At 33.3% G+C, this 25115-nt stretch overlaps 1 protein-coding gene across 1 annotated transcript in view; it reads right to left on the bottom strand.

Moving 5' to 3' along the window:
• The window catches only part of LOC124540464 (catenin delta-2), a 99086-nt gene that overhangs the window by 11798 nt on the left and 62173 nt on the right, over positions 1-25115 (bottom strand). Inside the window, exons 3-11 of the mRNA XM_047118062.1 lie at positions 16194-16314; positions 15414-15536; positions 5101-5256; positions 4020-4108; positions 3582-3720; positions 2750-2846; positions 1868-2059; positions 1176-1357; positions 195-354 (exon numbers count right to left, since the gene is read on the bottom strand). Of these exons, the coding sequence (XP_046974018.1) occupies positions 195-354; positions 1176-1357; positions 1868-2059; positions 2750-2846; positions 3582-3720; positions 4020-4108; positions 5101-5256; positions 15414-15536; positions 16194-16314 (1259 nt within the window). The remainder of the gene's footprint in view (positions 1-194; positions 355-1175; positions 1358-1867; positions 2060-2749; positions 2847-3581; positions 3721-4019; positions 4109-5100; positions 5257-15413; positions 15537-16193; positions 16315-25115) is intronic.

Raw genomic sequence — 25115 nt, 5'->3', positions numbered from 1 at the left:
TTGCTCATTTACAGCCAACCACTTGGTACAGAGCAATCATGAACTGCAAGGAGGGACATAGCCTATTTATTTATACTAACACCTGATGACCGATCAATAAAAACCATGTCACGGCGTTAGGTGGTTATTACTAAATCATATTTATACGTTGAGAGTTACATATTTATCTTCCCAAACATATGTAATTGTCTCACCGGTAGACCAGTAAGTGTCGCCAGGGTTGGTGGGATGCCAGCCGGAGTGTGGTATGATAACCTTGTTCACAATGACCTGCGCCGCGTCATCTATTATCGATTGCTTGAGATCTTCACAGGAAGACATGTTCCAAATAACGCCCGTCACTAGTTCTTTCACCTGTAATTAATAAAACAAAATAAAATCACATTTTTAAGGTAATATCATAGTTACTCTTTCAAAAAGGTTGAATATTAAAACAGAACTTTTAAAAACATCAAAAACAATACATCAATACGATATAGACACAATATATTTAGTAATAGAGATAAGACTGCCATTTAGATTTTTACAATTGGTACCTTTTTACAATCGTTAAACATTTTCCTCATTACATATAAATGCCAAGTTAACTGTGTCTGTCTTTCCGTCCGATTCTCCTTTACGGCTAGACCAGTGAACCGAATTTGATGAAACTTGCTGACGCAAAGTTGGACGATGAGAAAGAACACGATCCTCTTTAATTTCTAACATCATCATCTAAAACCAGGGAATTCGCGGACAACTACAAGTACATCGAGGGGCTGGTCCAAGTCCTGGACGCCTTGTAACTGTCAACACTATCTCTTATTACATGTGTTCATAACCATCCAAAATAAAAAAAAAGCCTGGCACACCAAGTCTGTATCTGGTGATACATATATATATATATATATATATATATATATATATATATATATATATATATATATATATATATATATATAGTGATGTATATGGTGGTGGTGGTCTGTAGGGTGAGTGAGCCAGTGTAACTACAGGCACAAGGGACATAACATCTTAGTTCCCAAGGTTGGTGGCACTTTGACGATGCAAGGAATAGTTAATAATTCTTACAGCGTTAATGTCTATGGGCGATGGTGACCACTTACCATCAGGTGGCCCATATGCTCGTCAGCCAACCTATACCATAAAAAAAAAAAAAAATGTCGCGCACTGACCTCCATGTCGGCGGCGCGGCAGAGGAGCGCCATGAGTGCGGGTATGCCGGCGGCGTCGCGGATGGCGCGCTTGTTCTCGTCGTTCTGGCGGCCGTACGACAGGTTGCGCAGCGCTCCGCACGCGTTCCGGCACACCTCGGGGTTCTCGTGCGACACCAGCCGCACCAGCGGCGGGATGCCCCCTGACACACCACGACACACTTTAACCAACGCTGGCTTACCTTGTACGCACTTTGCAGTACGTCACATTGCAAAGTATACCGTATACGAATTTACTCACTGTTAGGGGTTTGTACTTTGTGTGGATAGATAGCACCCACTCGTGATATTTGCTACCGGTCGGCAGTAATACTTAGTAGATTTAAAATCATAAAGAATAAAATTTCTGACGGCGACAATCTATGATCAGTAGTACCTAACTATCAGGTGGCCATTTCACCTTTGATAAGAACAATAAGTAAAAGGAATAAATAGATATTTTAATTACGCAAAACGTATTACTACGTAATTATGATGTATTATAACGTATTACTACGTAAAACAACTAAAGGCAAACGTCCCAATTGGGACGTTTTCCAGTCTTCACTTTTCGCGCGTTAATAACATATCTGTTTACAAAATCATTGCTGTGCTAACATACCTATTTATCGTCCAATTATTTAGTACTCTTACATCACTAGACATATATATACCTAGGCTCCTAGTCTTCTGTTTGTTGGGGTCGTCCATGTATGTGAGGTGCTGTAAGTACGCAGCTGCATTTGCTTTGACCACGTCCGAGGGAGAGTTGAGGAAACCGATCACTTCCGGTAGGTTCGGATCTCGCCATTGCAGTCCACCACCGTCCTCACGACCACCGACACCCACGCCGACACCACCATGAACTGAAATAAGATATTAATACTGTATTGAGAAAAATATACAATATTATGTTATAAACAAAACTAGCAAACCCGCCCCTACTTCCCACAGGTGTGATACTGATAATAAATATACTAGAGAATATTTCTATTTACGACATCACATTAGAATCATCTGAAATTATCTGTGTTTCTTAACAATATTGTCCATGTGTTATGTACAAAAACCTTCCTCTCGAATCACTATATGTATTAAAAAAATCGCAGCATAATCCGTTGCGTAATTTTAGGGACTTAAGCATACTTTTTTTATGGTATAGGTTGGCGGACGAGCATTTGGATCACCTGATGGTAAGTGGTCACCATCACCCATAGACAATGAAGCTGAAAGAAATATTAACTATTCCTTACAACGTCAATGTGCCACCAACCTTGGGAACTAAGATGTTATGTCCCTTGTGCCTGTAGTTACACTGGCTCAGTCACCCTTCAAACCGGAACACAACGATACTGAGTACTGTTATTTGGCGGTAGAATAACTGATGAGTGGGTGGTACCTACCCAGACGGGCTTGCACAAAGCCCTACCACCAAGTATATACATATAATATATATAGGGACAGACAGCGGTGAGCGACTTTGTTCTATACTATGTAGATATTTGTTTTAGAAATATGCCACTAAAATGTCAAATTATTGATGAAACATAAATTACCCAATGCCATCCCCGCCATTTGTTTTTGTAGCTCCTCTTCATCACCATACATCGACTGACCGCCTGTGCTTCCCAAACTAAGGCCATTTTGCGAATCCTGGAAAAAAAAACAAAAGCCTTAATAGACGATCTGACATCATTATATTCATCTTCATATATTGTATATATTACTAGCGACCCATCTTGGTATCGCAGGGGTGCAATTCTGACTGTAAATATACCACAAAATATCTTACAACGTTCACACTTTTTCAGTCGTTATCAGCTTACTATATTGTTCATGTATATATACAAAAACCTTTCTCTCGAATCATTATATCTATTAAAAAAAACGTATCAAATTTCGTTGTGTAATTTTGAAGATCTAAGCATATGTATATAGGGACAGAGGTGAGCGAAGCGTTTGTTTTATACTATGTAACGATAGTTATTTAATGTTACGTCAATGATATTCTAATAAAAAGATATGTTATACCCATACTTTTTTTTTTTTTATGGTAAAGGTTGGCGGACGAGCATATGGGCCACCTGATGGTAAGTGGTCACCATCGCCCATAGACATTAACGCTGTAAGAATTATTAACTATTCCTTTATTTTAAATTTCGTTACAAGTAAAAAGGATTGCTTGATAAAACAGTAAGTAAAAGTATAGCATTACAACGTAATTATGATGTATTATAACGTATTACTGGCATAATTATAATGAAAACGACTAAAGGCAAACGTCCCAATTAGGACGTTTTCTAGTCTTCACTTTTTGCGCTTTAGTGACATATCTGTTTACTAGAACATCATTGTGTTACGTAATCCATAGTAAAAACAAAAAGTTACCTTAAAGGGCGGCGGTTGGTGCGGAGGGTCGTACGCAGCGGGATAGTGTTGGTATGCGTACGCGTCGCCAGCGTACTCCCCGCGCGGTGACGTCACGCAATAGTGTCGCCCTAGCTGCTCTAAGGACGCTGAGTCGTACCTATGACAAACCAAAAAAAAAATTAATTCGTAAAGTGTAATACTTTTAAACCAATTGAACGATTTTACGAAAAGTTAGTTAAGAGATATGATAGATATTACGTTTATTACTTCTATGTCCGTTTATGTGCAGAAGATATTTACAGAAACAGCCTCGGAATTATGGCAACTGGCAACCCTATCGACTACTTACAATTCAATGTTGCCAATTATTATACTAATTATTGTTCAATTAAATAATAAGTTACTTAAAAAATGTAGTAGGTATAAAATTTTATAGTGTTATATTTAATACAATACCTCTGTTGCAAATGTAGATTATGCTGAGATGGCATTGCTCCTGGAGACGCGCTGCGCGGTGACGCACTACCACCACCCTCTACATATTCCTGAAAAAAAAAAACAATTTCAGAACACATAACTACCTACTACACACAGCTATACTATAATAACATACAATAGATTCAATAAGAACGTACGAACAACATACTCTGTACAGAGTACAAGAGCGAATGTGGAAATGCAAAAACTTTCTATACTTTTTATATTCTACCTAAGATTAATTATCTAATTAGATATAATATAAAACAAAAAAAATAATTAAAGAAACGGACCAACTTTACTATCTTGGTGTGCGTTACACCTACGCTCGTTACTCGACAAACGTCATATTAGGTACTTTAGTCAGCATCCTTTCTGGCCATTTAATTTCGGTTGCTTTGGAATAAATTCCTACTTTTTATACATTTTTGAAAAGCTAAGAACACGGTTATGTTTTTAAAATAATCTGCAGAACAAATTTCATAATGATTTTTTTTTGTTTTTAAGGCATTTTTGAGGAAAAAAAAATCAAAAAAATAATTAAAATAATTTCGTTTTCCGCCTAGCATTTTTAAATTTGGACAGATAATTTATGTGTAAATATTGACAAATATTCAGTGTTTAATCGTTTTCATAAAACAGAAGAAAAAAAAAATTTAATTGATACTTTTTTTTTTAATAAATTTTTGAAGTTGCATTTTTGACAGATTTTGCAAAAAGCTAAAAAACGAGATAACTCAAAAATGGTTAATTTTTGCATCATGCATTTGGGGGTCAAAATTATTGCAAATAGTCATCCCTATGACCTCCTTACGGATATACGTCGAGTTACCAATAACCCTGTATATTCTAGACTACATATGGAGAATCTTCAAATTTAGCTATCTGACTTTAACAAAAACCCATATGCTAAATATGGGAAGATCTAAAAAACTTTTAATGTACTCAAAATAGAGTTTCGTACGTTCAATTTTTTCTATATATTCTTATACTTTAACTACGACTTTCTTTGAGTGTTATATAGGCTTAATACATGTAATTTTAAAATCAAGGCTCTTACCTGTGCCATATACGCCGGCACTTGAGGATCCACGAGATACGCGGGCTGGGCCGGGTAGGCGGCTCCGTAGTGCGCGTATGTGCCATAGTGACCGCCGCCAGTACCCGCACCGACTCCGCCGGCGTAACCGCTACCCACAGACACCGCTTCCATCACCTGCAACAATAGTATTTACTGTAAGACAGCTTTACAATTTAACCTATGTTCAAAATTTTCCTTTTTTTAAGGACGCGGGTGAGTAAATAGATCACCTAAAGGTAAGTGAGCACCATGATATCCCACAAACATTGACGTGGTAAGAAATATTAACAATCCCATTAGTCGCCAACAAGCGACAACAAACTACTTCAGTATGGAACACAGCAATATTACTGTGTAACAACAAACCACAAACAAACAACAACAGCCTGTAAATTCCCACTGCTATGCTAAAGGACTCCTCATCCTTTGAGAAGAAAGTTTGGAACATATTCCACCACGCTGTTCCAATGCGGGTTGGTGGAATACATATGTGGCAGAATTTCTATGAAATTTGTCACATGCAGGTTTCCTCACGATGTTTTCCTTCACCGCTGAGCACGAGATGAATTATAAAGGCAATTAAGCACATGAATCAGCGGTGCTTGCCTGGGTTTGAACCCGCAATCATCGGTTAAGATGCACTCATTCTAACCACTGGGCCATCTCGACTATTGCTGTATAGCGATAGAATATTTAATGAGTGGGTGGTAGGTACCCATATATCTCAGTTTTAGCTATGACTTAATGCAACTTTGTACATACTGACCAACACTTACTGGATACCTTAAAAACATAATAAACTTATATTGTTAATTAAAGTGCAACAAAGTAAGATTCATAAAATGTTTTCTAACAATGTCAAAAAGTAAAAAGATTATATTTTACCAAATTTGAACCCGTAATCTTTGTTTAAAATACTTTTGTTTTATCCAATCAGCCATCTCGATTAAAATAAGAAACTTTAAAAAGGTATATTTAACTGAAATTAATTGTATCTTAAAAAAATTGAATTTCCGTATTTACATCGAATAGTTTGAACGTTGATCGTATGCAATATAATTAAACCTGGTATTAAAAAAGGATGTATCCATAAAAAAAACGAGTATGGGTTTAAAGTATCGAGTTTGAGGTTAATGACTTACTGAGTGTTCAGATCGATATCAAAATATATCAACAAACAAAACATCATTACTACTGAGGTTTAAAGACTTTTTTGTATCGAGAGAACGGACAGAAATCAATATATACGAATTTAACGTCCATTTAAAAGCGTAGGTAAGTTTACCATTTTTAGGCAAACTTTTCTTCACTCATAGTATTGGATACGCTGTATGAGCACTTGTGTAATTGAAGTCTTAATATTTATTGATTTTATTCATTGATGTACCAGTGGTTAGAAGAGGTGCCCGGACCGATGATCGCGAGTTAAAACCCTAGGCAAACACCACTGAAGCTAAATTAATATTTATAATTCAATCATCAAATCTTGCTTGACATAAAAATGCATTGTCATCGTAACGGAACCGACATGAAAAATCTACTATAGTTACTAATGGTTCAATTCTAGTTTGACTAAGCATAAAAATTGCAAGTTAAATACTATCCCTACTATACTATCACAATAATATAATTCATCTCGTGCTCGGCGGTGAAGGAAAACATGTAGGTTACATGTGTCTAATTTCAACGAAATTCTGCCACATGTGCATTAAACCAACCCGCATTGGAACAGCGTGGTGGAATATGTTCCAAACCCTCTTAATGGAAGAGGAGGCCTTTGCCCAGCAGTGGGAAATTTACAGGCTGTTACTTTTTACTTTACTAACACAATGACAAGCGTCGTATAAAAAACAACCCCTGGTGATATGTACCCAATGAATTCCGAAACGAGAACTTCAATCATCATCCTCACTTCAAATTAAACTAAAACCTACGCAGATGAAGTCGCGGGTTCACGATACGCGTTCAGTTTCAAACACAATGAGTTCAAATGAATAGACAGATTTGAAATATTAAAAAGTGAAATGTATGTGAAACTACACGACCCGTCTGACTTAGCGTTTCGAGCTTATTTCTCACGTAACGCAATTTCATGAGAAATTACTTGAAATATCACCTGAATTAAATATCTGTCTGACTTTCATTTAAAAATCTCAGGAAAAAATCCATTCACAAAAATATTATCCTTTCTTTTATTTAATAATGGTAACAAAGTGACTATATAAAACTTTCTTTTGTACCAAATGATTTAATTCCTTTTTTAAATCGACTTAAAAAATCGGAGGAGGGTCTCAATTTGATTATTTTTCGAAATTATAATGGAAGACAAAATCATAGTTTCTGAACTGAAAACCTTCAAATTCTTCAAGAAAATTGAGATTTTTAAAACCGGCTAGCGGTGTTTCCTTATTATGATTTTTTAGTCTTTGTGATGAGTGTTATTATTATAGTCATTTCGTGTGTATGATATTTACTTTCTGACACTTTACGATCGTGTTATGCGGTGAGTTACAAGTTTTTATGGACACCTATTTACAAATATTGACATCGTTTAATGCGAATATAGAGATAGAGACCAATTCTATAAAAAAAAAATTAGCTGAATCTTAGGCATTCGTTACGTGAAACTCACTTATGTATATAGTGAATAGAAAACGTTAAAAGGAAAAAATATTATCTTAAGACTTTGCTTTAAACTCCATTTTCGAAGAGTACCACATTGGCGCTTAAGCTTTTCTGTCCTTTTGTACCTATATAAGTATAAGTAGATCTTAAGCAATTATCACGAACTTGTATCGGATATAAATGTTACATTTTCCACAAACCCGCACTCACACGCAGTCATACGACTAGAGTAGAGTACTCTACTCTAGTCGTATGACTTATCTTATCTTTAAGAGAGAAAGGTTTGTCCATCTGAGCTTCTACTTTTGTGTCTTTTTACCACACCAATAGTATTTCCCGCCAGATCTTTTAAACAACGCATTTTCTGCATTAGAGTGATTGTATAACATATGTATGTCGAAGCATCAAAAAGTTTAATTAGGATTTTTTTTATCGTAAATACTGGCAACGTCAGTATAACGTAGAACAAAGAAGAGCCGAAAAGTCATATTTTATATTATAAATATCGAAAAGAGGTAGTATATATCACGAACGTGAACGACTAGACTGATATTTCGAATATCATCATGTCTGATAACGAGTTGTTGCCAACTCCTCGTTATGTATATTATTATACAGCGACGAAAATTTGAACTTCCTTAGTCGAAAAAAACAGTTTCCATTATGTTTGTTCTACAATCAATGTGAGCTGTATGTAAACATTTATCGTATCGCTGTCTGTGTGCGGGACGGGTAGCTAGTATCTAATATAAGGAAACCATCTAAGAATAATACGTTCAAACATCCCCCTTTCTTATTATAAACTTTGACGCCTCACCCATTGGGTTATTACCGGACCACATTAGTTCGAAACTTATGTGATTTCTTGATATCAAAACAAAAGTTCGACAAACAATATGATATTGCTCTTACCTATCTAGAAATATCATCAATATCCATTAACCCTTGTGAAATAATCATTTATCTACTTGCAATTTTCTTACTTAGATATACGTATATTGTATAATTAAAACTATCATACGACTGACCATTTCACAGCGATCGATTTTGGTGGAACATAATTTGAAAGTGACGAAATCTTCTAGAGATATTTTATTTTGAGGGGTATGCTTTTTCGACATTTTAAACAAACATTGTGATAGCTCGGCTTATAAACATGATATAATTATAATGATAACATGATATAATAATACACTATAACACTCAGGAATAAAGTAGCTTTCTACCAAGTAACAACTTTTGAATTTGAACATTATTTCGGAGATAAAGCCTTACATACAATGAAACAAATTTTATCTGTTTATAAATTAAGTTTAGATTAAAGGTTCCGTTCGTTTTCAATGGTAACATATAGATCGGTTAACGGGCAACGAGTTTCCATACGATAAATAATAAATCACCTAAAGGGCCAGACGATTGGGCATTCGACAATTGCGGAAACGATTTCCAACTTCACTTTCGTCTAAATTATTCTCAACAATACGTCAATTGTTATGGCGTGATAAAACGAAAACATTTCACACACTAATGCATTTTCTGAAACGAATCGCTATGTGACTTTGCCATACCAGGCTTTTTGCTTTCGACCAATAGACATATTCCTAAGTGACTTTGGCGATAATCTATGCCATGTTAACTGAGTCTTTAAGCCAGGAATTGAACTGAAGCATAAGAGTAAGAAATATATGATACGATTTTTTTTAATTATCAAATATACAGGGTTATTTGTAAAACATTAACAACCTCGCAGGGCTAGATTGAGAACATCATAAACAACAACTTTTGTTTTATGACTTTTCATAACTCATTAATTTTTACTTTCATACAAAATTAAAAATATTAAAATTGATTTCTCTAATGTTAAAAACTCTATACGGCAATGAAAAAAAAAACAGTTAAAATAGTCTGATTTTAGCTCCACCCACAAAATGGGCGGAGTTAACACGCTTGACTTGACGTAATTAACGCTTTGATGCGCCGTCGCAGTCTTACGCTTTGATGTGCCCGCGCAACGTGCTCTTATTGCTAATTTCAGTTTACAGTCCGTTGATTTCAGTTAATAAGTTCACTATGCCATATTCCAATATCGAATATACTGAAATGGTTCGCATTTTAGCGAAATGCGATGACAACGTTTCAGAAGCATGTCGTCAATATGCGATTAAATTTCCAAATGTGCCTACTCCAAGCCGCGTGACAATGCTAGCTGCCACACAGCGATTACGCGATTACGGCCAATTCCGTTCTCCTTTAAGAGATAGTGGTCGTCCGCCAAGGCGCACAGTTCAAGAGGAAGAAGACATCATGGAGTTCTTCGAAGCCAATCCAGCAGCGAGCACCAACGATGCAGCCCGGCGGTTTAATGTATCGCAATACTTCGCATGGAGTGTTGTACACAATGAAGGGAAATATCCCTTTCACCTTCTTCGCGTCCAAGAATTAAACGAACCCGATAAACCCGCGCGAGTTGCGTTTTGTAACTGGGTGCTAAACGAGAGGCCAACTATTTTATGGACTGACGAAGCAACATTTGGCAGAGTCGGTTTGTTCAATTCTCGCAATGAGCATTTGTGGTGCCATGAAAATCCACACAAAACTAGACCACATCATTTTCAACACCGATTTAGCGTCAATGTGTGGGCAGGAATTGTAAATTCAACTTTACTAGGCCCTGTCTTTTTGGAGCGACTCAATGGAGAAACATACCTACGTTTCCTCACTGAAACACTACCAGATTTAGAGGAAGATATACCCCTCGCTGATTTACGTGTTATGTATTATCAACATGACGGAGCGCCAGCGCATAATGCTCGCGAAGTCCGGAATTTTTTAAATAACAATTTTCCTGGTCGTTGGATTGGGCGCGGCGGACCTCGTGCCTGGCCCGCTAGGTCGCCGGATATCACGCCATTAGATTTTTATTTATGGGGACACGTCAAAACATTGGTGTATAGTGGACGTGAAATCACAAGCCGTGAAATGTTAGTGGAGAAAATCACTTGGGCTTTCGACCAGGTTAAGTCAAACTCACAAGTGCTATCGAGAGTGAATGAACAATTAATTTTTAGGTGTGGATTATGTGTAGGTTGTGAAGGTGACTACATAGAACAATATGTGCGGAATACACACAGACATCCCCGGGATTTAACCCTTAGAGGTACAATAGAATAAAATTTAATTTAAAATAAGCATCATTGTATAGGTTCACCAATACATTAACATAATTTCATTGTATGTTTCACATTCCTAAGCAAATATAAAAGCAAGCAAGTCAGTATCAATTAAGCGTTCAAACAGACAAGTCATTCTCATTACCTAAACGCGATACTCACGAACTAGCTGGTCTCCATAAAACTATCAATTCTAAATGGTGTGTGGTTCCAAACCCATACTATCATTTTATTATGTTTTTGTTTTATTTTTAATTTGTTAAAACAAAATCAATGAGCTAAAACTTAAGTTTGTCTTTTAACTTGAGAAGAATCTTTATACCCAGATCCTAATTCCATCGTGAAATCAGTTTAACAGAGTTAAGATCATATTTTTTAAGTTAATTGTATAATTCATATTTGCATTTTTTTTTGTAAATGAGGCAGTCAGAATAATAAAAATATTGCCCTTAGGTTTTTTTGTATAAAGTTTGTTCATAATAAATTGTAAAAAAAAACAATTGAATGTAAAATTTAACAAGAATGTAATAATATTAAGCATAAAAATTAAAGCTTATTAAATTAAGGTCTGTTTTTTGTTTAAAAAAAAATTATTTCAGTTCTTAATTTATTATACAAAAATATTATTATAACAAATTAGATGAAGAAAGGAATAAAAGATATTGAGTCATATTAATACAGTTACTAAATACCATAGGGACATACAATACCAAGATTAATAAAAAACAAGGCCTTTTGTGTATAATAAAATAATTTTATTATTCTTATGATTGATGTTCAATTGAGATTTTCCTCTGAAAATTTGCAGGAAGGTTTGATAGTTTCCTGGTCTAGCTCGCTTGAGGTACCCAATCCCAGCTGGTCTGATCAGCTCTTTGCCAGCATGGTTGATATACAACTTTTGATAAGTTGTCTACCTGTAGAGATTATGAGACTTATTAAAGAACAGAAGTTTACTGGATAGAAAATACAATCCATTCTGAAATATGTATTGTGGAATTCATAAAACAAACATTTCATCAGAGGCGTTGGATTGAATTCTAATTGCAATATTAGCAATACCAAAAAGTTACATATGCAAAATAAAAATAGTTTTATTTAAATGAGGACTTTACTTTCACATTTTAAATCTAAGCAAATACATCTGCTGCTATTCAATTCCAAACTAAAAGAAAATAAAAATAGTTAAATTACATGCTTAATAATTTAGTTAATTTTTTTGTCTTATCAATTCAAAAATAACATTATTAATTTATGCTTCCTCTAAGAATTTAATTTTACTTTGTATTAGTAATGTAAACTTATTTTACTAAAAGAAAGGAATACCAATAACAACCATAGGAAATAACAATAAAGAAAGCTGTTGAGCACAAAGATGAGCTTTCTCTTCAATATTTTTGTCAAGAGAATAGAAATTGTATGACATTTATAAAATTTTAAATAGATTGGTTTATTTAAAATTGTTTAAGGGAGATCAACAAGGTCTTGTACACATCTGTACAGAGGTGCAAAGTAACAGACAACATTTAATCTTGTATCACAAAATACGCAAAATTTTACATAGGTAACTTAGGTATAAAGAATCAGAAGTTTACTGGATAGAAAATACAATCCATTCTGAAATATGTATTGTGGAATTCATAAAACAAACATTTCATCAGAGGCGTTGGATTGAATTCTAATTGCAATATTAGCAATACCAAAAAGTTACATATGCAAAATAAAAATAGTTTTATTTAAATGAGGACTTTACTTTCACATTTTAAATCTAAGCAAATACATCTGCTGCTATTCAATTCCAAACTAAAAGAAAATAAAAATAGTTAAATTACATGCTTAATAATTTAGTTAATTTTTTTGTCTTATCAATTCAAAAATAACATTATTAATTTATGCTTCCTCTAAGAATTTAATTTTACTTTGTATTAGTAATGTAAACTTATTTTACTAAAAGAAAGGAATACCAATAACAACCATAGGAAATAACAATAAAGAAAGCTGTTGAGCACAAAGATGAGCTTTCTCTTCAATATTTTTGTCAAGAGAATAAAAATTGTATGACATTTATAAAATTTTAAATAGATTGGTTTATTTAAAATTGTTTAAGGGAGATCAACAAGGTCTTGTACACATCTGTACAGAGGTGCAAAGTAACAGACAACATTTAATCTTGTATCACAAAATACGCAAAATTTTACATAGGTAACTTAGGTATAAAGAATGAATTAAATTTTCCACACTTTAATATTAAAAAATATCCCAACAAAAGATTACATTAAAAAATGTAAAACATAGCAGAGAAATAAACATACTTACTATTTAATTTCCTTTTAATTGTCTTATGGTGGAAAGAACTAAACTTTCAATTTGCAATGGTCAGTAGCAATGTCGCAAAATAGTAGTCCAACTAAAAGTAAGTTGCAAAAACTGTTAAATCTAAAACTAATGATTCATAAAACAAACTCGTAAAACAAGACCGAAAAGTTGCAAAAAAATTGTAAACAAATACATAAATGTCACATTGCAGGGTTTAATTTTAATTTATCTTGATTGGATATAGGCAATGATACTAGACCATACAGCCTTGTCTTTACAGTAAGATTCTGATAGATGGATAGAAAAGATACCTACTATTTTGAAACTGAAAAATAATTTGTTTTGATAAAACTTATTTGTTTTTATTCTATTGTTGAATGTAAATTAATAACACTGACTCCTTTCTTCCCAAAAAAAAAATTTTAAAATGCACTTCTAATTCTTGGTTCTGGTAGCCGGAATTTCAAGTTGATGGCCTGTTTTTAATGTTTAATAGATTCGTGTGTCATATTACTTTATAGAAATAGTTAAATGTTGAATACATTAGTCATACACGTAAATTACGTACCTAGGCATCTAAACATGCCGTGTGCCTAAACAAAACGATTTAACCTTTTATCATTTTAATACGGTCAGTTTTATGCTTTGATAAGTAGGAGTATGAAGGCGTTGTGGTTTACCTATGTACCTACATAATGAGTCACGATTAATATTATTACGGCTTTTGATGGATAGGCCGGCCAGATCAAATGTTGACAAGTTTTTAATTTATTGTGATTATCGGATTTTAGTTATTGTTCGATTAAATAACTCATTAGTTTACCTTGAATAAGATAAATTAAAGTAAAGTAATAGTAGTACAAGCAGTTTTACTAAAAAAAAGATTAGGTATTGATAATAATCATATTGTCTTTTGTTCATAAATAATTAAATAGGTACCTTATTTTAACTTAGATTGTTAAAATTGAGAAATATTTATTTTCTTGTTCGTAATTAACTTTCATTTAGCTTTATAGCTTTTTTTAAACGACTTAAAATTGCGGTTTTTAATTTGTCGGGACTTTTTTATGTAGGTAGGTATGTTACGGAATCTCAAAGACGGTTTGACCGATTATGAAAATTCTTTTTTATTTCAAAGTATACTTAACAGTCGGTCTCATTATCAGGAGTCGAGGATCCTATTATCAGATAGGATCCGGGAGATTAGGTACATAGTTTAAGAAAAGGTATAAAATAATAATTAACTTTACTACGTTATACGAATACCAAATAACTAAATAATCTTTTGCAAATTAATTAGTCAAGTGTTTAAATTGGAACATGAGACTGAACATCACTTTTTGCTCGGCACTTCAGAGTAAAAATTTCCGGGAATCCTAATTCCGGACGTAAACATAAAATACAAACATTCACACTATGATAAACATTCGTCATCGTAGCCACGAGAGGAACAAAATCTGTTACATCCTGCAAACATTTGCGCGTCGCTGTGTCAGTTAAACTGATAATACGAAGACGTATAGCGAAGCGTGTGGGCGGCGCGAAACCCTTCTACGCGCTTTCCGAAAACCGCTGGCCAATAGCGAGCCAGTCACGTGATTACGTTGAGGGTTTTTACTATTATTATTAAATATGAATGACGCAACACGGAAGGATATTGAAATGTTAGAGAGTGCAACAAAAACTTGGAAATGTTTTTTTGGAAAAAATATTTAGTTTTGTTCAAGGTCATAAAACAAAAGTTGTTATTTATGATGTTCTTAATCTAGCCCTGCGAGGTTGTTAATGTTTTACAAATAACCCTGTATAATACAAGTTGTCGCTTTTGGGTTTGGTTAAAAAAAGCCTTAGCTCCTTAATTCCTCCCTTAGAACTGTAACTTGCTTCATATCGATATTCCTCAAAATTAGTTCAGCGTTAATATACAATATTTTGAGATCAAGAGATTGACAGACCGACAGACAGTCGGAGTTACTATTACATAGAGTTATTATTGATGACATATAATATGTCTGGTTGTAATAAAATCAAAAACATCTCTTAATCTTGTATTAGCGTGCCGCGTATTGGTACTATAGAGGTGAAGCATAACGAAACAGTGATCTCCTTCAAAAATCAAGTCCTAATCATAACCATATATATAAAAGTATAACAAAATAATAAATAACGTTATACACTTACATGAGGGTACTTCTGCGATGGCGCCATGGTGAGGTGACCCATGTGGTTGTAGTGAGCGGCGGGCGACGAAACATACTGCCCATAGTCTGGCTCCACGCCACCACCGACGGGGTAATCGCCCGCCTACAGAGTAACACGATAATTACATTTAGTTACATAAGAAAATCTATCCTTAATTAATTAGAGTATTCATATATTTTGTGTTTGAAAATAGGCTTTTTTATTTAGGTTCAGTCAGCGTGAAATATAATTAGAGACGCTCAGAGTATTCAAATAAATAGACGCAACCAAAAAGTCGATAATATCGGTACAAACAAAGCTTCCTTATTGTTGTCAACAATATAGTCGCCCAAAAGTTCGAGACGTTTAAAATGTCATATAGATCGTCTTAGTCAAACCACCATAAATATGGTAACAGTCGTCTAGCCAATGGTATCCAAGCATTCTAAGTGTTCAAAAATACGGAACACTATTTCAATTGCGTTGTTCTGCTTGAATTAACAATAAGTCAATGTTTATTACAGGCACGAGAAAATAATAAGTAGGTTCTTACAACACCAATTTTAATAATGAATACATAAGAAACTATAGATACTTTATTAAAAAAAAAAGAAGGGTTTTTGAGATCCAGGTATGGTTGATTATTGACGAAGGAATCGCCTTGCAGAAACAGTGCTTAAGGTCAGAGATGAAAACTTCACGGACTCGATGTTGTGAGCTGGATTGGTATACCGGTATCATTATTCAAGTCCGGGGTCAATTGTATTTAAGCATACATACCTGCATAGCGAGGTGGTGCTGATGCGCAAGCGCAGCTGATAACTCCGCGTCCTCGGTGGAAGCGTCGGACCGCGACACGGGACTGTGTTGCGGACCATACGCGCCCTCTACCGGACCGTTACTGTAACAATACAAATTACACATTAGACATGTCACATTACAAATTTATACAGAGAATTACACGCACATATCAATATTTATTTTAAGCTACCTATTAAACCTAATAGGATTTCTTTTAAGTATACTAAGCTACGAAATATAAACATACTAAACTTAAAATTCACAGAACAGCAAGTAATAAAAGTTATTTATTCGTGTGAAAGAAGCATCCAAACGGAATAGGTACAAAAAGGAATTAAAGAAAAAACGACACAAAAAGTCTATAATCAAAACCTTTATTCAATATAGAAAGCGTTACACTTGCTTAATTATTGAATCTAAAGAAAAGTAACGTAAAATGTCAACTGGCAATATAAATATAAAAACATTTAATAATATAATAATTCATTTTCATTATTTATATAAGATATAACACAAATCAATCAATACGCAATAATTGTTCAGTTCTATAGTTTATATGACTGTACGTTAATACGGTTTTATTTTAAGCTCATACTAAAAGAGACGTCGTTATCGTGAGTATCGATTGTCTGACCGCTGCAGTAAATGTAGTGTTTGTCTAATTAACTGGAATCGTTACCAATACCTAGACCGCCAAACTAAAACATTGTTAGTATACCATTAGCCGTTCCATAAATTTATTACCACAACCAGTAATAACAAATAAAAAAGTTATATAATCAAGAGTTTAGCAACGTTTTGTGTAAATATAAACATTCAAATTGCTAATACAGCGAGAAAACAAACCATTTTCATTTTTTTATCTGTTTTCTAAAAACAAGTAAACATTAAACGAACCGTAATCAAGCGAAGTCGTTCTACCCTTTATATTGATATAAAGGGTAACTAGCTACCCGCCCCGACTTCGCAAGGGTGCAATATGACATCACAGTGGAAACTTCTAAAATTATCACTCTTAGTAAATTATGCATGTATTATATATAAAAAAACATCATTCATCTCGAATAACTATTCTATCTATTAAAGAAAACCGCATCAAAATTCATTGCGTAGTTTTAAATATTAAAGCATACATAGCGATATAGGGACAGAGAAAGCGACTTTGTTTTATACTATGTAGCGACTAGCCGAGGCTTTCATAACCCGCGAAATTTATAAAACTATAACAGGCACCGCTTCAACTCCCCATTTTACACGCAAACAAACATTGATTGATTTCCCATACAAATTTCCAAACGCCTTTTCACACCTTCAAGAGATGATTTTTGTGATAAAAACTATCCATTGTCCTTCCGTCCGCCTGTCCGTCCTATCTTTACACCAAATTTCATCTAAATCGGTTCAACATTTTAAACGTAGATCTGAACACATTGTATTGTTTACCTCAACAGGCAGGGTTACTTTCGCATTTATAATATTAGTAGGGATAAAATAATATTATAACTTTTTTATTGATTCAATGTCTTTTCGAGCAATTTCCAATTAAATTCTATAACTTTCGATGGCCGATATGGCCGATATGATGGCCCAGTGGTTAAAACACTAATCTTACCCGATTGCAGGTTTAAGACCTCATGCTTAGTGGAAAAGGAAAGCATCGTCGGAAAATCAATAGGCTGTATACTTTACTATATACTATCAATCTAATCGAACTTAATATTGTTACACCTCAGATTATAAAAACAAAGGAATTTAAGGTCGCTTTTGATTACGTTTTTGCTTTTTATGCTTAGCATCTCTTCAATGTTCCTTCAATTTAGCGCTCCTTATGCCTTTTATACCTTCCCTATATTTTAGGTTTGTTGAGTGTTACTAAATATCCACTGCATAAATTTGGATTAGATTAGATTAGCAAAAGAGGTGCACAACAGACATGTATAATATTTTGAGATCATATTTACTCATGTCTCAGCTATTCAAGCTCAAATTCTCAGCAAGTCTTTTTTGGAGACAGATCTGAGGTGTTTTTTGTTATTGCATTTATACTAACTACAGAAGATGCGTACCGTTTTTTATGCCAATTATTATGAACGTGACGCTATTATTTTGTCTATTTAAAAGTTTGATTAAAAAGCATTCATAATGAATAATCTATTTATTAATAGCGCTATTTTTTTAATAGACAATAATACACTAAATCAGAAGATCACAGATTAACTAAAATTTAGTAATCAAAAGTATTTAACGTCTTTAGATACTAGTATCAGAGATCTCTTAAAGATGTTGAGATAAATTGAACTCCTATGTTTTTCAACGAATCAGAATTCCAATTAATTAGTTTATTATGAAAGATTTTCGGATTTGTTTATACATCGTGTCATCTGAAAGTGCGGCGACTTTACGTTAGACGAAACAAAAGACGTTCCCTTCTTAAAAACTAGACGCCGTCTTTGATATCAAAGTATAGTCTAGATCTGTCACTTGTGAGCCTACGACGCTTCTTTTTTTTTTAAAACTAAGGCATGCTTTTATTCAGTTTTTTCATTCGTTATTCTGTGATGTCAAACAAGAATGTATGAAGCTAATTGCAGTATTCTTAATGATGTTTCCATCATAAATGTATGAGAAAATAATCTTTTTATTGCATGAGAGTTTTAAATGTATTCAATACGACATATGATATGTTTTCACACTATGAGTCCTATCACTACTTCAGTAAGGTATATATTTGAATAATTAATTATTTATTATTTATAATACTATCTGAGCAAATATATTATAGGTTTTTTATACACATCGAGATGCCAAAATATTTTATTACTCTTATTTATACTTTGAAGTAATAGTGTGTTGTACAATTTTATAAGAGACTTAATATACAAAGTACCTCAGGCCTTTTCGTTCAATAATTTACTAGAGTATAATAGTTATTGTTAAATTAAATAATTCATTTATATTCTAAAGAAAGAATTACAACGGCTAACGGTTGGAATGAAAAAAGATCACATTATCGAAATTAAAATGTACTAAAGATGATAAAAATAATGTGTTTTAATGTAAATTAAATGTAATGTAAGTACTTACCTAATTATTCATCAGTTTACAATGTATTTACGTTTAATATAAAAACTGTACTTAATATCATTCAATGATATACTATACACAACATTGATAGGTGAAGCAAAGGTTTTTAAAAAAGTTTTTAATATAAATAATTATATCATCAACTCATACAAAGAACTAGTCTGAGGTCGCTATCATGTGTCTTATCAAGCTTAAGTAGACGCTTCATTAGCACATTATTTCGCTAAAGAAACAAAACTTTAAGGTTTTGTGGCTTTGGGTTAACTGACCTAAAATATAGCAACATTTTTCACCATTTAATGCAACGTACGAATGTGCATTAGCCAAGTGAAATATATAATATCAAATATAAAGAACAAAATCAAATTTCAACGTAATTAGATAATAATCTATATTTACATAAATGCAAAAGTAACTCTGGTCTGTTTTGCTTTGATACTATACTGAACCGAATTTAATGAAATTATATAAGCAGCCAGCTTTAAAGCCATGAAAGGACATAGATTACTACCTCGACTGCTTTTCAATAACTGAAGTCGCAAATTCCAATACATTATATAGTAATTATGAACTTGTTTCTTATGGCTACGTTAAAAATTTTTGATGGGTGAAAAACCAGTGTAAATACACCCACAGGGGACATGGAGCCTTATTTCCCAATGCGATACGTATTGGCGGATAGGGGGTGGAATAATTTTCAGTGCCAAAATTTGCCAATTAAAATGAGTATATTAAATTAAACCTACCTTAAATAATAAACTTATATTTATGTATCAGATTAACACCAACATTAAATCCTTATGAACGATGCGAAATCCGAATTAAAATATACAATAAAAAAATAGAGATATCTTCATTAAGCATATATCCGATTACGATATCGTATAACCGACTTCAATACAATTATAAAAGCCGTGAGCGGATCGATTAAAATCAATTTACAACACGGTATTTAATGTGTTAATTACACGCGGACAGACCGCGCAATATTACTTTAAAAACGTGTAATACAAGCAAACGCTAAGATTACAAGTTAATCGAGCTCATTATTTAAACACGGGACGGTTTCAATTATAAAAAAAAATGTTTAAGCTTTTTTTATGTAATGGTATTATAATTACGGAATAAACTTTTTTTTATGGTATAGGTTGGCGAACGAGCATATGGGCCACCTGATGGTAAGTGGTCACCATCACCCATAGACAATGACGCTGTAAAAAATATTAACATTTACATCGTCAATGTGCCATCAACCTTGGGAACTAAGATGTTATGTCCCTTGTGCCTGTAGTTATACTGGCTCACTCATCCTTCGAACCGGAACTGCGTACTGTTGCTTAGCGGTAGAATATCTGATGAGTGGGTGGTACCTACCCAGGCAGGCTTGCATAAAGGCCTACCACCAAGTAAGTCTAAGTAATCTTATCTAATTTACTAAGGAAACAAAGAACTTTAAAAATTACTTACAAAATTTAACGGCTATACAACAAGATGATATAACTTAGAACAATTTCTATATAGCTCGCGGCGAAATACATTCAAGTTAGTGAAGTTGTCAATAGATAAGAAAGTTAAGATGTTCGATTGCTCAAGTTTGTAGAATTATGATGATAAGAGGGTCATTATTATTAAAAACATATATCTGTGCTTTTTACATATAGCTCTAAAAAAAGGCTTAAATTAAAAATTTAAATATCATAAATTTCTATTGCAATGTATATATCCATTCTTAATATCATGTCAATCGAACCTATACTTTCGGCCATAGCATATATAACTAAAATAAAATAAAAAAACAATATAGTTTTTGCTATCGTAAAAAACTAAGAATACCTTCGTCAGTTTTCAAAGTCATTCCTTTATCAAGTCAACTCTTAGTGCCTTTTGAAACTAAAACACTAAACTGAAAACTGCCTATAAAGTTAAACTTACATAGTACTGTTTGCTGAGATGACCCAGTGGTTAGAACGTGTGCATTTTAACCGATGATTGCGAGTTTAAACCCAGGCAAGCACCACTATACATATATATGTGCTTAATTTGTGTTTATAATTCATCTCGTGCTCGACGGTGAAGGAAAACATCGTAAGAAAACCTGCATGTGTCTAATATCATCGAAATTCGACCAACCCACATTGGAACAGCGTGTTGGAATATGTTCCAAGCCCTCTCCTTAATGGAAGAGAAGGCCTTATCCCAGCAGTGGGAAATTTACAGGCTGTTACTTTACTTTACTTTTTACTGTTTGCTCAGTAATGACATTGCGACGCAATATGTCATTCTCAATCGGCAGAGCAGATTACCGCTCATACTGAGCACACGAAAATAGATCTTAAGGTGACAAACCTTTTCTCACCCAGACTACAGGTCAAATGACCAAATCAAATGCCTGTCAACACGTGGCAACATTTGAACCCTTTGTTATGTATCTCATTTTTATATTTTCCTTAAACTAAATGGGAATTATTATTATACATGTTCGTTTTGCTTTTAAGCATGTACGAATTTCCTCCTTTAATAAGTATGGTATTCACACACACATGTAAACACTTTTTTCTTTTCCTTGCCCAATGCACCAATCTCCTGTATTATTCATTATTTGATCATTAACATCTCAATTCTAACATCCATGTTTAATTTATTTTTTACTAAATTAAATAGTAAAAAAATCGCAGAAAGTTCAGGCTCAAGAGAATCGTCTTCTATTTATGAAGATTGATTAGTTAGTATAGTACGGCGCAAGTAAGATGTAGCATCGGTAAAATTCGTAAAACAGATTACTGTCAATTTAAACAACCAATAGAAATAGATGCCTATCGCGCCATTCGACTCTATTCGTCGCTATAGATTCTCACACAGCTCAAGAAAGCAAATCGACGCGTCAAATTGTCGAATATACTAGGTCATGATATTAAGCGTTGTTACGTTTTTGCAATGATCATATTCACATAAGAAATAAATATTGATAATTTGGGATAGCGTACTTAAGTCGGCTATGATCGATTTTACGAATTTTACCGATGCTACATCTAAGTTGTGTCGTAAATTATGTTTAGTGAAGTGCCGGTAAAACTATCACGAATAACTAGCGAATTGCAAGCGAAACTTCACGTTTGTTCGACAGATTTTTACAAATTTCTAGACCTATGACAGGTTTTGTTCACACGTTTTACATACGTCGTTTTATTCAGCCGTAGTACCGGTATCTAAACAGCCAGCAACTTTTTCCGCACTTAAAAAAAATATTCTTTAAATACTTACGATTTGGTAAATTTTAATCAAGAATCCCTTTTTAATTTTCTACACATTTTATAGATCATAATTGATTCTTTATTTGCTATATATGAGATAACTCTCTTCGTCTCATAATCACTGCGACCAAATCGGCTTAAGCTTCTAATATATAATATATTATAATTACACCATAATAATAGGATACAAGGAGCAATAGGATACTGAAACTCAAACCGAGATCCCCGATTATACAAGCTAAAGTAACTTTAATGTTGAATTAATCATAGCTCATAACGATCATAATCCAATAACGATAATACAACACAAACTTACTCACCATTTTCTATACGGTGGATGCTACTTTTCCAATATCGATATTTATTTTAACTTTCTACAGGTGTTTAATGTCACTGATGAGATACAAGTAAATTTAAACCTTATGTAACGTAAAATTTGAGTCGAAAATCATGTGCTACTAAAAATAAAAGTGAATGTTTACGTAATTTTAGTTTACGTTTGTTCAAACATATTCGATATCTATGATATATTGGAACGTTTCATTTTTATAATAAAAATAAACACATAGACAGAAACAGTTCTCAAACATCTGCGCATCAATTATTAAAATTAAATAAAAATAAACTTTATTCATTTAGAGGCGTACATGCACTTTTGAAGTTATCACGAATCCGTGTAGCTTTTACGGTCTAAAACAAATGACAAATACCAAACATTTCTCATTAAATTCCTGTATGAGTAAAAGTAATATAATTAAGGCCTAGAAGTTTCTAGTAATGTAGCAGTATAGTTATACTGCTTTAGCTTTGCTTTATACTCCTTTATAGTTATAAAGGAATTATTAAATTTTGATTTTCATAATTTAATATATTTTTATTATATTAAAATTTATACAAAAATTGCAAGCAAAGATGCCTTTTCGCGAAATTTTATATCGCCAATTTTCAAGTTTTTATTTTATTTTTCCTACCGGTTCTTATGTACATTATAAATAATTTTAACGACCGAATCAAGTCTAATCGTTGGCAAATGACTAGCTGATGATAAATATTATATTATTTCTGTGGCCTGTTACTAAAAACAACTAAGTACATTATTTGATAAATAATTTAAAAATTAATAAATTGATATTAAAATTAAAACGGCTTATGTTTACACCAACAACATAACGTAAAAAGTCATATCTAGGAAGAAACGAATAACAGATTAAGTTTCTATTCGAATCACAAAAAATAGTTGACATCGGCCCTTTTAGCACTCGCAAAAAGATTTTCTAGAAATCTCTTTTAGGCTCTTGACGCATCAATCAATTAATAATAATTAAAAAAAAAATTAAAATGGAAACGTTTTTCAAAAAAAGAACATAAAAAAACCGAGCTAACTTTCAGCAACAAAATGTAAGTGGAAAAGGCAAAAGATATTTATCTTCTCGAGGTATAATTAAGTTAGAACGTACCACGAGATTCACTACACCTGATACTTAATCAATGTAACTCTAAGAGAAGTTTGTAAGTGTTAGGACTTTCAATTTGTCTGCTTTGAGTAAATACCTATACAAATACAAATAGTCTTTATTAAACTCGGCCTTTTCATTTCAATATTTATTTAGTCCCGAATAACAAAAATAACTTTTATACCGACGACAAACAATTGTGACTAAAAACAATCGAACTTATGTAAATTAATATTATAAATGCGAAAACTCTGTCCGTCTGCTTGTTGCTCTTTTACGTGCAAACTACTGATCCAATTTTTATGAAGCAAATCAACATAAATCAACGGCTATTCTAAATGGCTAATATCTCACAACCAGCCCCTATCAATATAACCAATCGCGAGCGAAGCCACGGGCAACAAATTGTTTATTATATGCACTCTATCTAATAAAAGCAGTAACTTATTTAGACTCACAAATAGCAATAGGTGTTATATCTAGTGTACAGTTATTAAATCATTGTACAATAATATTCAACCCGATGAGGAAATTAATAAATCAAGCGCTTGAATCACAAAATACGTAGAACAAGTCCAGCCTGCGTTATAAAAATACATCTTTATTTTCATGCTTTTATAGAAATGACTTGATTTCTCACTCGTAAAATTTTGAAAAGCGACATACAGTGATACGCTGTTTTGATACAACGTCACACATCACCTTCTAACATTTTCCGATCACGTTCTGCGGTAAGCTTTGAGGTCAGACTGCAGAATTGCATTTTTTCTAATAACAGCCTGTAAATTTCCCACGGCTAGATTGAGGCCTCCTCTCCATTTGAGGAGAAGATTTGGAACATATTCTACCACGCTGTTCCAATGCGTATTGATGGAATACACATGTGGCAGAATTTCGATGAAATTAGACATATGTAGGTTTCCTCTCGGTGTTTTCCTTCACCGCCGAGCACGATATGAATTATAAACACAATAGGCCATCTCGGCTCACTACAAAATAACACTACGAGTCCTGAAAATTTTACACTCATTGACAATATCAAAAACCGTAAGGTATTTTTAAATATATCAAATGAGTTTATTATATGAAGTTTTAGTCTATATCTTCTTGAA

The sequence above is a fragment of the Vanessa cardui genome, chromosome 25 (assembly GCF_905220365.1).
Source record: "Vanessa cardui chromosome 25, ilVanCard2.1, whole genome shotgun sequence".
In the NCBI taxonomy this organism is placed as follows: Eukaryota; Metazoa; Arthropoda; class Insecta; order Lepidoptera; family Nymphalidae; genus Vanessa; species Vanessa cardui.
The sequence above is the reverse complement of the archived record's forward strand: the minus strand, read 5'-3'. Positions and strand labels throughout refer to the sequence as shown.